Here is a 16,844-nt window from a genome sequence, read left to right on the forward strand (position 1 = left end):
TGACAAACGTTCAGAAAAGTTCAATGAAACCTTAGCTGTTTTATAACTCCAAAATATTTTTTGCACTATGTATCCCTCTTGCTCTTACCTACTTTGGTAGGTGAAGAAATGGATAGCCCGAGTGCGAAAACCTCTATATACCAGCAGTGCAACCTAAGTTAGTGTGATTGCTTCAGAATATTGATCACAAAGGAGCACCTGGCTGGCTTAGTCAGTAGAGCATGTGACACTTGATCTCAGGGTTGTAAATTCAAGCCCCACATTGGGTGTAGAGATTACATAAAAATAAAATCTTTAAAAAGATTTGACCACAAAAATGTTGCAGAATTAGGTGTATAAATCAGGGAGTGGACATTTACAGGTTTAAGTCTTTCTAGTATTCAGTAGCTCCTCTCCATAAAGAGGTGCAGCCAGTTGGCATTTGGTACTGAGCCATTGGGGACAGGGATGAAGACTGGCCCTTGTCTTTCCCAACCACCTGATAACACCACAGCACACAGCACCGCAGGTCATTTTTAAGGTTTGTGTCGAACTTGGCCTGAAGACCTTCGGTATTACACTCCAGGCTTGTCCAAATGCTTCTGGGGCACTGCAGCAGGGGTCTGGGCCTCGAGTAAAATAATCATGCCGTCATGTTCCAGTTCTGCCAGTTAGCAAATTAACCTTTCAGCTGGTTGCCCACCTATAAAATATTTACCCTTAAGCAGGATTGGATCTCTTACTCGCACCAGAGAGCCTGCCCTTTACTGATCACACAAAATTACTCGTTCAGATCATCCCTTTCCTCAGGGAGCCAATCCAAGTAATCTTGAACCTCCTTTGATACAAATGACTGCCTCTGATCCACAACTGTAGTAGGGCTTAAAGTAGTTTCAGGGTCACCATCCTAGACCCCACTCCAGACCACTGATGAGAGATTTCAGAGATGGAGATTCTGACATAGCAGAGGTTTTAAAATACACTTTTATATCCTAAAATTATGAACTGAATCCACGTGTATAGTTAACATCAGTGATCCATCACTCATAGCAAGTCTTAGAATTCTAGCAGCTACAAAGCATGAGTAATAAAAAGCCACCAGAAAATTTTAAAGATAAGGGGAAGTTGGAAATTTCAGCTATGTTCAAGACAATTCTACCCTTGGGCACTGTGAAATGGCCCTTGCCTAGGTAAGAATGTTTACCTTTCCTGCCCCCCCCCTTTTAAGATTTTATTCATTTGACAGATTGAGAGAGAGAGTGTGTTCTTGCATGAGCACAAGCAGTGGGGAGGGGCAGAGGGAGAAGGAGCAGTAGACTCTGAACAGGGAGCCCAGGACCCCGGGATCACAACCTGAGCCAAAGGCAGATGCCCAACTGACTGAGCCACCCAGGAACCCCCCCCCCCCCACTTTTTAAGATTTATTTTATATTGCAAGGGGTGGGGGGGAAGGGGCAGAGGGACAGGGAGGGCCTCAAGCAGACTCTGTGCTGCGCTTGGAGCTGACACAGGGCTCAAATCTCATGACCCTGAGATCACAACCTAACCAAAAACCAAGAGTCAATTGCTTGGCCCCCTGCACCAGCCAGGTGCCCCTCCCTCCCCATCCCTTTTTATTAAAGATTGGAGAGAGAAAGAGGGAGGGGGGAAGGGGAAGAAGCAGAGGGAGAGGGACAAGCCAACCCCACAACACGGGATCATGACCTGAGCAGAAATGGAGAGTCCCCCGCCCCTCTCTTTAGATTAACATCAGGCAAATTCCCTGAAAAGTATTCGGTAAAAACCCCAACGCCCCTCCACACAAGTGAGAATCTAACCTTGAAGCAGCTGACTTAATTAGAAGCTTATCACAAAAATTAGACCAGTGTAAATAACAAACATTTATTGGTGTCACTTATGGTAGAAAAAGTTCCTACACCAGATGCGCATGACCCAATTGTTAAATAGAACATTTCCAAGGTGAACACACGCCCTAATCCAGCTTTTTTACCCACTTTTTAAGATAGCCAATTCTTCCTTTCCCCCCACCCCAAGACATGTGAGCAACTGCTAATGAAAAGCAGTAAACAGCCACTTGGGCTATAGCATTTTCAACTCCACTCCAAGGTGAAGATTCCAATTACATTCGAGACTTAAGTTCTTTCAATTTTCTCCTAACGAAAGTTCCTGAGTCCAGTATTTACAATATTACAGCACTAGCAGAGCAATGTCTACAACTCATCTTTGTCTGCTGGTTCCTCATCACCAGTTGGGGGAGGGCCTGCACTTCCATAGAGTTTGCTGATAATTGGCTGAACAATTTCTTCTAGTTCCTTCTTTTTAGCTTTGAAATCTTCAATGTCAGCATCTTGATGACTTTCTAGCCATTCAATCTTTTCCTCTACAGCTTTTTCCATGGTCTCCTTATCCTCAGAGGAGAGTTTACCTCCCAGCTTTTCTTTATCTCCAATCTGATTCTTTAGAGAATAGGCATAGCTTTCCAATTCATTTCTAGTATCAATGCGCTCCTTGAGCTTTTTGTCTTCCTCGGCAAACTTCTCAGCATCATTAACCATCCTTTCAATCTCTTCAGGTGTCAGGCGATTTTGGTCATTCGTAATTGTAATCTTATTTTTGTTGCCTGTACCTTTGTCTTCAGCTGTCACTCGAAGAATGCCATTCACATCTATCTCAAAGGTGACTTCAATCTGTGGGACCCCACGGGGAGCAGGAGGAATTCCAGTCAGATCAAAAGTTCCCAGAAGGTGATTGTCTTTTGTCAGGGGTCGTTCACCTAGAAGTTAGACAAAAAAACTTGTTAGTTGTTACTGGCAAACACTATGGATTCTTACACTTCAGTCCGGTGGAGCCTACAGTGGCAAGGGCATGCTTATCTAGCTAGGAGTGGGTCAGTATTGATCTGTAAGGAGGAGCAAATGGGACTGTGTTAAGTTACTACTTTTAATTGAATTTCATCTACAGCATTATGAGCTCTTTTCTAGGAGCCAGGTTAGAAGTTATTTTTAAAAGCAAAGAGTGCCAGATAGCTAGATAAGAGCTAGATTTGGGGGCTGACTCTACCAAACGCAACACTAGTCATATTAGGGACGCCGTCTGAAAATAGTAGGTATTTCTTTCCCTTCTCATTTCAATAGAATAGATTAAGAAGTCATGCTTCTCAAAAACATACTATGTCATTCACAAACGTAGGGTATTACCTTCATAGACCTTGATTGTAACAGTTGGTTGGTTATCAGAAGCTGTAGAAAAGATCTGAGACTTCTTTGTGGGCACCACGGTGTTCCTTGGAATCAGTTTGGTCATGACACCTCCCACAGTTTCAATACCAAGTGTAAGGGGACATACATCAAGCAGTACCAGATCACCTGCAAAGGTAAGTTAACCAAGGTTAAATTCTAATTCAAGAGTCACAGGAGCACTACCAAGCAGTCTCCCCCTGAACTGTATCTTTTCCATCTTGCCATTTAATGTGAGGTTCTGTGCAAAACCATTTCAGAAGGAATGAATTAAATATAGCTGCTAATGATCTTGAAACTCAGCCAGGTCTTATCCTCACTTTACCCTTTACTAGCCGTGTGACCCTGTTGCTCATGTTCTATTGCCTTCTAAAGCAATAGATAATTATACTCTTCCTATCGAGCTACTGAAGTACTGTGGAAGATGCTATGACAGCGACATACCTGTATCCTGATCACCAGAGAGTACACCAGCCTGGACAGCAGCACCGTATGCTACAGCCTCATCTGGGTTGATGCCACGGGATGGCTCCTTGCCATTGAAGAACTCTTTAACCAGTTGTTGAATCTTTGGGATTCGAGTAGAGCCACCAACAAGAACAATTTCATCAATATCAGACTTCTTTAAGTCAGAATCCTCCAGCACCTTCTGAACAGGCTTCATGGTAGAACGGAACAGATCCTAGAACAGGAAACACAATTCCTGTGATGAAACCTATTATACTTAGATATTGTCTACATATCTAAATGCAGCAAAGTCTAACTAGATCTCATTAGCAAAGCAAAAAACCAAGGAACATACCATATTTAGTTCTTCAAATTTGGCCCGAGTCAGAGTCTCAGAGAAGTCTTCCCCTTCATAGAAAGACTCAATTTCAATTCTTGCCTGATGTTGAGAAGACAGGGCCCGTTTGGCCTTTTCTACCTCCCGCCGGAGTTTCTGCACAGCTCTGTTGTCTTTCCTAACATCTTTGCCAGTCTTCTTTTTGTAGAGTTTGATGAAGTGTTCCATGACACGTTGGTCAAAGTCTTCTCCCCCCAGATGAGTATCTCCATTAGTAGCCACGACTTCGAAGACACCATTGTCAATGGTGAGAAGAGACACATCAAAGGTTCCACCACCCAAGTCAAACACCAGGATATTCTTCTCCCCTTCCCGCTTATCCAAGCCATAAGCAATAGCGGCTGCTGTACTGTTAAGAGAATGAGAAAGAAAAAAAAGCTTAGTAAGTTTACATTCTCCCTATTTGGCAAATATGCCATACTTTTGAATTCAACACTCACGGCTCATTAATGATCCTCATAACATTCAATCCAGCAATAGTTCCTGCATCTTTGGTTGCCTGGCGTTGGGCATCATTGAAATAGGCTGGTACAGTAACAACTGCATGGGTAACCTGAAAAGATAACAGAAGGTAACTAAGTGTATTTTATCACATGGTTTAACTCTTATATAAATTGCACTCAAACCATCACTTTAGTTTCTAAGACAATTTGTTTGTTAGATGGGTATATTATATGTAATTTTATACCCATGGATTTGCAAGCATGAAGTGGTAACACATGAAAAGTCCCTAGTATTTTCTGGCCCACAGTAAAACATGCAAGTAATTAAAATTGGTATACATGGATGTCATTCATATTCAAATTATCAAAACAATGAAAGCATCTACACAATAAATTAAGAATAGGAAAAATAAAATTACTTAACATTGTTCTAGATATATTTACCTTCTTTCCTAAATAAGCCTCTGCAGTTTCCTTCATTTTAGTGAGAACCATGGCAGAAATTTCTTCAGGGGCAAATGTCTTTGTTTGCCCACCTCCAATATCAACTTGAATGTATGGTTTAGTTTTCTTCTCAACAACCTATTTTAAACAATTATTATTATTTTCAGACACAGAAGAACATTTAAAATTTTAAAAAGAGGACTGTCTATGGGGCGCCTGGGTGGCACAGCAGTTAAGCGTCTGCCTTTGGCTCAGGGCGTGATCCCAGCGTTATGGGATCGAGCCCCACATCAGGTTCCTCCTCTATGAGCCTGCTTCTTCCTCTCCCACTCCCCCTGCTTGTGTTCCCTCTCTCGCTGGCTGTCTCTATCTCTGTCGAATAAATAAAGTCTTTAAAAAATAAAATAAAATAAAATAAAAAAATAAAAAGAGGACTGGCTGAGTCCCACTTCCTCCCCCATAGTTTGGTTTACTGTGGTCGCTTGGAACTGAATATTGACTAGAAATGTTTAAGGAGTATGGGTGCCTTACAAAGACAAGCCTCTTCAGTTTTAATCAGACTCTTAATCCTAAACCATGTAAACAGAATAGTTATCTGTGAAATGTCTTTGGTTGCCAGGCTTACTTTAAGTTTTGTAACATTACCAAGATTACTCAATAAAGTTATTACAGATACACCATGTTTGTATCCTTTTTGTTGTCTCAACAATTTTTCAGTAAGGTCTTAAATACTCCAACCACCACCGCCCACCTCTATCGGGTGAGGAAAACCCCATCGAACCTTGAAAGGCAGGAACTTGATGTCCTGCTGCACAGACGGGTCGTTCCATGTGCGGCCGATGAGCCGCTTGGCGTCGAAGACCGTGTTCTCAGGGTTGGAGGTGAGCTGGTTCTTGGCGGCATCGCCGATCAAACGCTCCCCTTCAGGAGTGAAGGCCACATAAGACGGCGTGATGCGGTTGCCCTGATCGTTGGCGATGATCTCCACGCGGCCGTTCTTGAACACCCCGACGCTGGCGGAAAAATCACCAAGAACGCACGGAATCAGCATCGCGATTCTCACAGCAGCCCAAGAGGCCACGCCCCATTCCCCCCTTTCCACAAACCCCACTTACCAGGAGTAGGTGGTCCCCAAGTCGATGCCGACCACCGTGCCCACGTCCTCCTTCTTGTCCTCCTCCTCGGCCCGCGCCGCGCCGAGGAGCAGCAGCACCGCAGCCACCAGGGACAGCTTCATCTTGCCGGCGCCGTAGGCCAGTCCGTCAGCAGGCAGGCGGGACGTCACAGGCAATCCAGCCACAGGCCGCAGCACCCGAGCGCACCGAGATTACTGATCTGAAGGTACACGGCCCGGGGTCAGCAGGAGCAGCAGATAAGGCGAAGAGCAGGTCCGGAAAGAGGCCTCGGCGCTTACCCCTCACACTCACAAAAATCCCCCCAAGTCGATTAGTCTGTGATGTCTCGGCCAGCGTCGACCGCGCTGTCGCCGAGGCCGCTTATATACCCTCCCCCCAGCCCCGTCGTGGAGGCCACCGATTGGCGCAGGCCCTGCTCGTTGGAGGCCTCTGATTGGTCCAGGCCACCAAGCTGGCCGTCGCCGATTCGAAGCGGCCTCCTCCGCAACAAACGTCACTGCTACGCCCCCCCGGAGGACTCATTGGCTGCTGGCCGCACCCGACAGCTACCAATGGGAGGCAACATCCGCCCCAGGCGCAGGCCCCATTGGTTCAGCAGCTGCCTGTCCCTCGTGCGACCTCTCACCCGGAGGCCGTTTCCGCCGGTAATGGCAGAAGTCCCGCCTTGCACGCTGGGCCCTGAGGGGCCGGTGCCAGTGTGGAGTGCGTGATTCCCTCGAGGAGGTGTATTTTGGGTCCTTTGCTTCTTTTTCTCTGCTGTCCGCTTGTCCCTCCTCTGCCCTTCATCTCGAAGCGGGAAGCAGCTCTTCCTCCTCTCAGCTTCCAATCCATCCCAGGCAGGCAGGTCTCAGCGTAGATGCTGTGATCGCCTCAGAACAAATTTCTTTGCCCTTTATAACCGCTACAGTTCTGGGGTGTCCGAGCCTCAAGGCTTTTTGTTGTTCTCCGGCCCGCAGCCCTCGAGCGGGGGCCTGACCGGAGCACCGTCCGGCAGCGGATCGTGGCTCTAGCCATTCTGTCGGCCCTGCTCTCTCTAGCCAGCTATCTTTGTCTATACCAGGTTTCTCCACATTGCCCTATCCCACGGTAAGTCACAGGCCTGGCCAAAGTAACTGCCTCCTCGCCCTGAGTCCCCACCCCAGTGTGACAGCCCTCTCCTGAAGAGCTTTATAATGCCATCGCTCCCACCTTGGGATGTATCATTTTTCTAGCTAGCCGCCACTTCCCTTCTGCGCTCTTTTTTTTTTTTTTCTTATTTGCAAGGCCTTCCTCGTCCTTTATTCTTGATACCCTTCTAACTTCACTCTTCCTGGAAAAGGTCAGATTGTGCTTAAACCCATCTGATAGACGAAGACGTCTTGATATTGCCTTTACTCATACTTGTATAACAACCTGTAGCAAAAAATAATAGAGGCTACTATTTAGACTTGCTATGTGCCAAGCATTGTTCTGTTTCCTATGTCATTCGGTCCTTACAGTTTAATACTTGGCATTTCCCATTTTCCAGATGAGAAAATTGGGACTGAAATATTAAATAACTAGTTTAAAGTCATAGAGCTAGTGAGTGATGGAGTTAGAATTGATATCCAAGTCAGTTTGGCCCATAGCCAATGCTCTTAGTTTTTTTAAATTACTTAATTCATTCAGCAAATCTTTTTGGAGGACCTGCTATGGAAAGACCAAAGGTCTGATACAAAACATTTTAAGATGCTTACCAAAAAATGCATGGGACATTATCATAGGAACTGAAGACTCCAGTATTTTTCCACTAAATGTATTTTTGAGATTCATGGTATTCATAATACCATGTCCAAATAGCGCTGAAACATCTTACACACGGTTTACTAAGATGCTCAGCCTAAGAGTCAGTACTCAAGAATTTTCCTTTCTCCTTCAGTGCTTCTCAAAGGTTATGCTGGTGACTCAGAATCGACTATAGAAGTTGCATCACCCATCTTACAACAGGGCTTGTAACACTGCCGTAATACTGACCCTCTATAGGTTGCATCAGTTCATTATTTAGATAGAAATCACCAGCCACTTTACAGCTTCGTATCATTTCAAACAAACTTTGTATATATCATCCATTTCTCTTAAAAGCAAAGCAATCAGTTTCAGCCTTGTCCTTGATTTGATGGAGTAATCTTTTGCAACTCTCTTTTTCCTAAGATTTAGATAAGTGATATCTGGGTAACTTCCAAAGGGAAAGAGTATATTGGTGCTTGTATCTTTTTAAAACCAAGTGTATTAGGTATATATTATTGTATAATCCAAAGTGCGATCTTTTATTGGTTGAATAGAAAAGTGCATCGATGAATCTAGTTTCCTGAATGTTAAATGCCAATAATAGTATTGGTGCCAAATTATCAATATTTAAGAGCTAGCCACTATGCTAAACACTTTATGTGCATTATCTCTTTTAATTCTTATGAAAGCATTTTTTTTAACCCTTATTTTAGAGCTAAGGAATCTGAAGCCCCAAGAGGTGAAGAAACTTGCCCTGGAGATTACAGAGCTGAGAAGATAGGGAGCCAGGATTTGAGCCTTGGCAATTTGATTAATTTCTGTAGTCTAGATTATCATCCTGAGCTTTGGGTTTTTCATTTATATCTTGTTTAGGGTATAGAGTAGTTATATAGTTTGCAAATATTTTGATAATGAGTGATAGACAAATGTAGATTTTTATCCAGTAATTTAAAGCAGCTTGTTTCACTTGTGCTCCTATGGGTAAGGAAATAGATTTCTATTTCCCATCTGATCTCAGCTAAGCAGAGTTAGGACTGGTTAGGATCCAATGTCATTTAGTTTCTAAATCTTCCTTTCTGAAAGGGAAATACAGGCATAGAACAGGAAGGAAAAGGAAAAGACTTATGTAATTGACAAATTGAATGTTTAGACCCTGATAATTGAGAATTTCCACATCCTTTGTTGGGGAGAATATTCAACTAAGAGATAAGGCACATGACCTTGGGGAAAAACCTACCAGAGCCTCAGTTTTTTCATCTATTGAACGTCAGGGATTTCTGTCCTGTTGGTTTTAGTGGCTTGTTTCAAGGATCAGATAAGATACTGTATATAAAGGTTTTTGGGAAGTTGTAGGATAATAGGAATGCTCTTAATCATGTGAATATACTATGGGAAGAAATTTTAGAAGCTCTTCAAGAAAACCATCTCTTGAGAGTCAAAGTTTCAAGATTTCTTTCCATGGAAAATAATGTTTGGTGATTATGTTGAATTTGACAGACTTTTGGAAATATTTTTTTAAATGTTCTAATTATTCTCTTATATTGGCTACATAGATGTCTTTTTTATTAAAAGACTGGGCCCTTAGACCCTTGACTTTCCCTTTTCTTAGAGCATTTACTTCAAGAAAACTCTAATTGTAGGGGTGCCTGGCTGGCTCAGTCGGTGGAGCATGTGGCTCTTGATCTTGGGGTTGTAAATTTCAGTTCCACGTTGGGTGCAAAGATTACTTTAAAAAAGTAAAGTCTTTAAAAAAAAAGAAAAGAGGGACTGGGCCTTAACCTTTATTAAACAACTCAAGAGTAAAACAGAAGTATCTCCCTGACACCTGAGCCAGGAACAATACTAGGTATAAGTCATGTAGCCTTTTTTTGTGTGTGCTTTTGAAAGTGCAATGTGCTAGGCAATCAGTTTTCTTTGTCTTGACTCTTTTTTTGTCCTGACTTTTTTTTTTTTTTTTAAGATTTTATTTATTTATTTGACAGAGAGCAAGCACAAGCAGGGGGAGCTGCAGAGAGGGGGAGAAGCAGGCTCCCCACTGAGCAGAGAGCCCAACTTGGGCTCGATCCCGGGACACTGGGATCATGACCCGAGCTGAAGGCAGACGCTTAACCGACTGAGCCACCGAGGCGCCCCTGTATTTGATTAATTGAAAAGCATTTTAGTTTTATACAGAAAATGTTTTAATTTTTCTTCTGTTTTAAAGTTTCCATTGAAGTAAAATAAGCTACTAAATATAAAGAGCCACCTCTATGGAATTTGAGTGATAATATTTGAGTGATAATATGTATCCTAAATTTCTAAATTTTTAAAATAGGAAATATAGGGGCACTTGCTTGGCTCAATCAGGGGAGTGTTCAAGCCCTGCATTAGGTGTAGAGATTACATAAATAAATAAATACATACATACATACTTAAAAATATATTAAAGTAGGAAATAAATGTACATGGTATAAAATTCAAAGGGTACAATGTATAACATGCAATGAAAATAAGTCTGCTTGCCACCCTTTCCCCAGCCTTATTCCTCTACACTGGTAAAGGTAACCACTGTCACCACTTTCTTGTGTAGCCTAGAGAGGTTTTATTCATATTCATATGCAGTGTGTGTGTGTATCCCTATTTGAAAACTAGTGATGGAGCATGCTACATACATGGTTCTTCTTCCATCCAGTTAGCTATATTTCTTGGAGATTGTCACAAATCCACTGCCTCTTTTCTTTTTTAAATGGCAATAGTAGCTACCCTCAATTGAGTATTTACTATGTGCTGGATAGTTTACATATCTCAAACCTTTTTATTACAAATTGCAATATGAATACAGAAAAGTACATAAAATGCAAGTGTACAGTTTAATGAATAATTATAAATCCCTAGGTATTCAATATCCAAATCAAGAAAAAGAATGTTGTCAACATCAGGAAGTCCTCACTTTTTCACCCCAGCTGACCCTAATTCCCTCTTCCATAAAAAAGTTAACTTTTCTTTATTGTACAGTCTTTAGAATTTTACCATTTAGCTTCTGTCTTAATTACTATAGCTTGATATCCAGTAGGACATGTCTTTTCCACCTTCAGGGTGTCTTCTGGTATTCTTGGTACTTGTATTTCCAAAAATTTTAGAATTAGCTTGTCAAGTTGGCAAAACAAACCTATTATATATTGTTAAGTAAGAAAAGTAAGTTATTTAACAGTATAATAATACTATACCATTATTTTTAAATATACCTCAGTCTTAAGTCTCAATTTCTTAATTGAGAAATTGAGAAGTTTCTCAATTTTTCAAGTCTTAAGTCTCAATTTCTGTATTCTAGAATTTTTTAAAAATTGCATGAATTTACTATTTAATATTTATCAGGAATGAACAATTTTCTGTTTTGAAATGATAAATTGTGTTACTTCAAGATGATGAAACATTATGTAGCTATTAAAATTGTTGATATCTATATTTTTCGAAGAGTAAATTGTAAGTATGTTACTTTTTTTGTCTACATTTTCTAGTTACTTAAAAAAAAAATCCCTGTTTATCTATCAGGAACTTACTGAGCTTGAAAAACCTTTAAGAACTTAAAACTAAAAGTAATACAGAAGAGAACTGCCCTCAGTCCACGCACCAGCCAGCTCCATTATGGCAACCCGAAGCCCCAGCATTGTGATTAGTGATGATGAACCAGGTTATGACCTAGATTTATTTTGTATACCTAATCATTATGCTCAGGATTTGGAAAAGGTGTTTATTCCTCATGGATTAATTATGGACAGGACGGAACGGCTTGCACGAGATGTGATGAAGGAGATGGGAAGCCATCACATCGTAGCCCTCTGTGTGCTCAAGGGGGGCTATAAATTCTTTGCTGACCTGCTGGATTACATTAAAGCACTGAACAGAAATAGTGATAGATCCATTCCTATGACTGTAGACTTCATTAGACTGAAAAGCTACTGTAATGACCAGTCAACAAGGGACATAAAAGTAATTGGTGGAGATGACCTCTCAACTTTAACTGGAAAGAATGTCTTGATTGTTGAAGATATAATTGAAACAGGCAAAACAATGCAAACCTTGCTTTCCTTGGTCCAGCAGTATAATCCAAAGATCGTCAAGGTTGCAAGTTTGCTGGTGAAAAGGACTCCTCGAAGTATTGGATATAGACCAGACTTCGTTGGATTTGAAATTCCAGACAAGTTTGTTGTAGGATATGCCCTTGACTATAATGAGTATTTCAGGGATTTGAATCACGTTTGTGTCATTAGTGAAACTGGAAAAGCAAAATACAAAGCCCAAGATGAGAGTTCAAGCTGAGTTTGGAAACATCTAGAGTCCCATTGAAATCACTAGTAAAATGATCAAATGTTCTAGTTGTGTGGCCAGCCACTTTGAGGGGCTTCTTGCGTTTTCTTCTAAGAATTTTATCTGTTTGGTATGTTTGTTAGAAATGTCATTTGCTGCATTCCGAAAGTCTTCATTTGCACTATAAGCCTATAGACCATCAGTTCCCTTTGGGTGGATTGTTGTTTGACTTGTGAATGAAAAATCTCTTAAACCACACCACTGTTGAATGAAAATATTGAAATTGTATCTGTAGGAAACATTTAAAGAGAAGATATATTCATTTTTAATTGGTATTTTAATTTTTATATGTTCAGGAAAAAACAAGTGATTGAATATTGTTAATTATGCCACTGTGTTTAGAAAAGTAAGAAACAGTTTTTGTATCAATGACACTATTTAAGAGGTATTGTTTTGTTGGATAAACCATGTGTCCTTGAATTGTTTTAGTGTTTCAGTAGTATTAACTGTATTTTCCTACTTACTTATTCAGATTATTTCTGGTGAATCTTTGTCAACAGTTTAAGTACAAATCAATAAATTCCAAAATACTTAAAAAAATAAAATACGAGAGAACAAAAAAGGTCAGTGAAAGATGTTTAAGATATAATTACATTGGGGCACCTGGGTGCCTTCATCAGTTAAGGGTCTGCCTTCAGCTCAGGTCATGATCTTAGGGTCCTGGGATAGAGCCCCACCTCAGGCTCTCCACTCAGCGGCAAGTCTCCTTCTCCCTCTGTGACCTCTCTTGCTTTTACTCTCTCTCTAATGAGTAAATAAAATTTAAAAAAAGATAAAATTACATTAAAGCTATTTCATATGTTATAGGTTAAATCAAATATGTACCAAAGTTTTATGTTGCATTAACATGACAGTTCCCGTCTGTCTGGACATCTCTGATACTGATAGAAAGATAAGGTGTTTTTTTGTTTTGCTTTGTTTTAAGTAGGCTCCACACCCAGTGTGGAACCTTGAGTGTGGAGCCTAACACAAGGCTTGAACTCATGACCGTGAGATCAAGACCTGAGCTGAGATCAAGAGTCAGACACTTAACCAACTGAACCACCAACCCACCCAGGAAGGACAAAGTTTATAGTAGATTTCACTGTGCTGCAGTTCAAGTTGCATAATTTATGTCTCTGTTTTATAGGCGTCTTTTCCCTCATTTTCAGTATTCTCAAGTTTCAGGCTTTTATCTGTTGCCCGCATCTTAGCCAAGAATTAAAAATTCTTTGGCAAATGTTACAAAACCATATTGAATTGCTTGGGCCTTGGAAGAATCCCCAGGCAAGTGAGGGGCCCTAAATCATAAGCTCCACCAGCTTCATAGTAAATCCACCTCTGAATACTGCTACTATTTCTGAGCCTGCCATTGGGGGCCAGTGTAGGACAACCAACGGACCAAAGCATGGAGTAAATTTATGTAGTCTTGTCCTTTGCCTGTAACTGGGCTGTTCCAAAGGGCAAAAAACATTTTATAGAGAAATACTATCTGCTACTTGTGTAGAACAGCTTCCATGCATGTCTTTCTGGATTTTGTTGTTTTTTACAGATTGCCAGAGCTTTAAAAAATTTTTCCCTTAAAAAATTTTTTAAACTATGTTAACTACGTTAAAAAATAACAGTTAATTCACATGTATTTTTTGTGACTCAATGTACAGTCAACCTAAATGTCCATCAATAAGGGATTCTAAGTCAACTGTGGTAGGTGATACTACGGAAATACTGTGCAAAGTTTCAAAACTGAGGTAGATTTTTATGTATTAATATGGAGTGAAGCTCAGGATTTATTTTTAAATGAAAAGAACAGAACGGTATGTGCAATGTGATCCTATTTGTGTTACCCCCTCCCCCCGCCCCGCCAATCTAGACAGATACTAACAGATACTAAATTGTGGCTCCCTCTGGGTGGAATTGGACGGGAATCGAAAGGATTTTTTTGACTTATTTGTATTGTATACAACCTTTAAGGCCAAGAATGAATTTCTGTATTACTTGTTTGATTGAAAATGAATTTTAGAAAAAGAAATGTAGTAAATGTAATGGTTCAGTTAGCTTTTAGCATTGAAATTTTTCAAGAAGATTTTTATTTATTTTGAGAGAGAGAGCATGATCGGGGGGAGGGGCAGAGGGAGAAGAAGACCCCACTGAGCAGGAAGCCTGATCCCAGGACCCTAAGACCATGACCTGAGCCGAAGGCAGACTCCCAGCTGACTGAGCCGCCCAGGTGCCCCAGAAATTTTTTTTTTTTTTAATTGAGTTTGCCACTGTGCTCTGATTCTGCAGCAGAGTAGTCTAATGGAGAGTATGGATTTAGGAATCTGAAGAACTGAGCTCTAATCAAGACCCAGTATGAATTCCGTAGCTATAGATGTGTAACTTCATATCCTTGTATATCAGGGAAGGCTGAGTGGTATAGTGGGAAGAAACGAGCTTTAGCCAGGGTTTACTGTTTATTTGTCCCATTCATTTAAAAAAAAATGGAACAAAAATATGTACTACATCCTAGGTAGTATGCCAGGTTCCAGAGGCACAGTGGTAAATAAGATGGGCTTCTCTGCCCTCAGGAAGTACTATTTATTGATTTTGAGCATCTGTTCACCTCTTGAGTCCACTTCTCCATGTGTAAAAGGTGTTGAGAACACTACCTACTACATATTCCACAAGAATTACTGTTGTAGGGGCACCTGGGTGGCTCAGTCGGTTGAGCGTCTGCCTTCGGCTCAGGTCATGATCCCAGGTTCCTGGGATCGAGCCCTGCATCCGGCTCCCTGCTCAGCCGGGAGTTTGCTTCTTCCTTTCCCTTGGCTCCTTGCCCCTACTCATGCTCTCTCTCTCTCTCTCTCTCTCTCTCCAATAAATAAATAAAATCTTTTTTTTTTTTAACAAAAATTACTGTTTTAGTGATCCATTGTTTTAACGTGGGAGTTGTGTTCCTGGGGTGTGCTGGGTGGGAAAAAAATTGAAAACTGCCTATTTAGTTCAAGCTCTTGATTTATAAATGGCAGAGTAGGGCTCAAAACAATTGACCATTCCAGTGCTCTTTCCACAACTCTCAAGAACTTTTTGCAATTTTGGGGGTCCTTTCCTTCCTCTCCCCCGTGGCATGTGTGCTCCAGGAGCCCATCTAGAGTACTCGGTGTTAAGTGAAAGTGAACCTTGAATGTGTTCTTTTACACATTCATTTTGCTCAGGCTGAGTTCTTTCTTAGCAATCCTCATATGCCATCTTCCTTCCTGAAATCCAGCCAGCAAGTAACCCCCAAGTATCATCTCCTTCTTACAGTCATGGCCCCTCAACTTGATGAAACCTTTCTCAGGGATTCTCGTAGAGTTTTATACCTTAGCTTATTATTATGACCCTTAATCTGTGTGACTTACCCTCTCACCCTAGATTGTAAACTTATCCTGTTGCTTTTTGCATTCCCTTGGTCCTTTGGGCAATGCTTTATAACAGCCGATACATAGTCTTTGATTGAACTGAATTCTTGAATCAGTTGAATGGCAATGATAGCGATAATATCTGACCAGCTAACTATAGAATGCGATCATGGTAATAAAACGAGGCAATAAATAGGAAGCAAATTTTGACAATTTTTAAGAGTACTACATCAAGGAGAATGACTAAATAGAAAGCAATGCGGGAGCTGATTCACATTTGAAATAGTTGGAAAACTGAGTATTATTTTTTTTTTTTTTTTTGCCTGGAGACTCCCAGTGTTGGAGGATATAATCTTTGTTTTCAATGTTTTGAAAGGCTGTCAAATGGAAAACATTGTATATTGCTTCTGGCATCAGAACTAGCACTGGAAGGAAGTAAAAGGGAAGCCCATTTCACCGAAGGCAGAACTTTCTAACTTCTGAAGCTGTCCAACAGGGGAGCAGGCTATCTCACTTAAGATAGTGAGCTCCCTGAAATTTGAAGTGTGGAAATAGAAGTTGGAAGAGGAGGGCTCCTGGGTGGCTCAGATAGTTAAGCCTCTGTCTTCGGCTGGGGTCGTGATCTTCGGTCCTGGGATGGAGCCCCATATCGGGCTCCGAAGGCAGAACTTTCTAACTTCTGAAGCTGTCCAACAGGGGAGCAGGCTATCTCACTTAAGATAGTGAGCTCCCTGAAATTTGAAGTGTGGAAATAGAAGTTGGAAGAGGAGGGCTCCTGGGTGGCTCAGATAGTTAAGCCTCTGTCTTCGGCTGGGGTCGTGATCTTCGGTCCTGGGATGGAGCCCCATATCGGGCTCCTGGCTCAGCGGGGAGTCTGTTTCTCCCTCCCCCCCCCCCCCCCCGCTCCTGCTCTCCTCCTCTCTCTGAAACGAATAGATAAAATCTTAAAAAAAAAAAAAAATTGGAAGACCGTCTGGCTGGAATTTCTGCCTGGGCGGGAGTTGGACTAGTGACCTTTAAGATGTTTTCCAGTTCTAAGGTTTCTATGACTGTTCAGCTCCGTTGACTTGACATTTGAATATACCTGAGTTATTTTTGTAAAATTAAAATTTTATCAGATAAATCAGTCAACTTAAAAAACTGTATGGTCAAATTTACAGTAAGTAAAAGGATAAAACGAGGACTGGGAAATCAGGTTTAAAACTGAAAATCCAGATGCCGCTGAAGGCAACTTGGGAAACTTTTAACAGAAAGGGAGAAGAGGTGTGTGTGTGTGTGTGTGTGTGTGTGTGTGTGTGTGTGTGTGTGTG

At 41.3% G+C, this 16,844-nt stretch overlaps 2 protein-coding genes across 2 annotated transcripts; one reads left to right on the top strand and one right to left on the bottom strand.

Moving 5' to 3' along the window:
- Positions 1 to 1,846: 1,846 nt before the first annotated feature.
- On the bottom strand, positions 1,847 to 6,445 carry HSPA5 (heat shock protein family A (Hsp70) member 5). The gene is made up of 8 exons (XM_008698773.2): positions 6,062 to 6,445; positions 5,728 to 5,959; positions 4,947 to 5,084; positions 4,500 to 4,612; positions 4,018 to 4,408; positions 3,660 to 3,897; positions 3,177 to 3,344; positions 1,847 to 2,752 (listed from the first exon to the last, which is right to left on the bottom strand). Exons 1-8 carry the CDS (start codon positions 6,181 to 6,183, stop codon positions 2,190 to 2,192), a joined length of 1,965 nt encoding a protein of 654 aa, XP_008696995.1. The 5' UTR covers positions 6,184 to 6,445; the 3' UTR covers positions 1,847 to 2,189.
- Positions 6,446 to 6,749: 304 nt separating this feature from the next.
- On the top strand, positions 6,750 to 12,840 carry LOC103670322 (hypoxanthine-guanine phosphoribosyltransferase). The gene is made up of 2 exons (XM_008698771.2): positions 6,750 to 7,168; positions 11,360 to 12,840. Exon 2 carries the CDS (start codon positions 11,453 to 11,455, stop codon positions 12,125 to 12,127), a length of 675 nt encoding a protein of 224 aa, XP_008696993.1. The 5' UTR covers positions 6,750 to 7,168; positions 11,360 to 11,452; the 3' UTR covers positions 12,128 to 12,840.
- The last annotated feature ends 4,004 nt before the right edge of the window (positions 12,841 to 16,844 follow it).

This window comes from Ursus maritimus, unplaced genomic scaffold, assembly GCF_017311325.1.
Source record: "Ursus maritimus isolate PB19 unplaced genomic scaffold, ASM1731132v1 scaffold_17, whole genome shotgun sequence".
Taxonomy (NCBI): domain Eukaryota; kingdom Metazoa; phylum Chordata; class Mammalia; order Carnivora; family Ursidae; genus Ursus; species Ursus maritimus.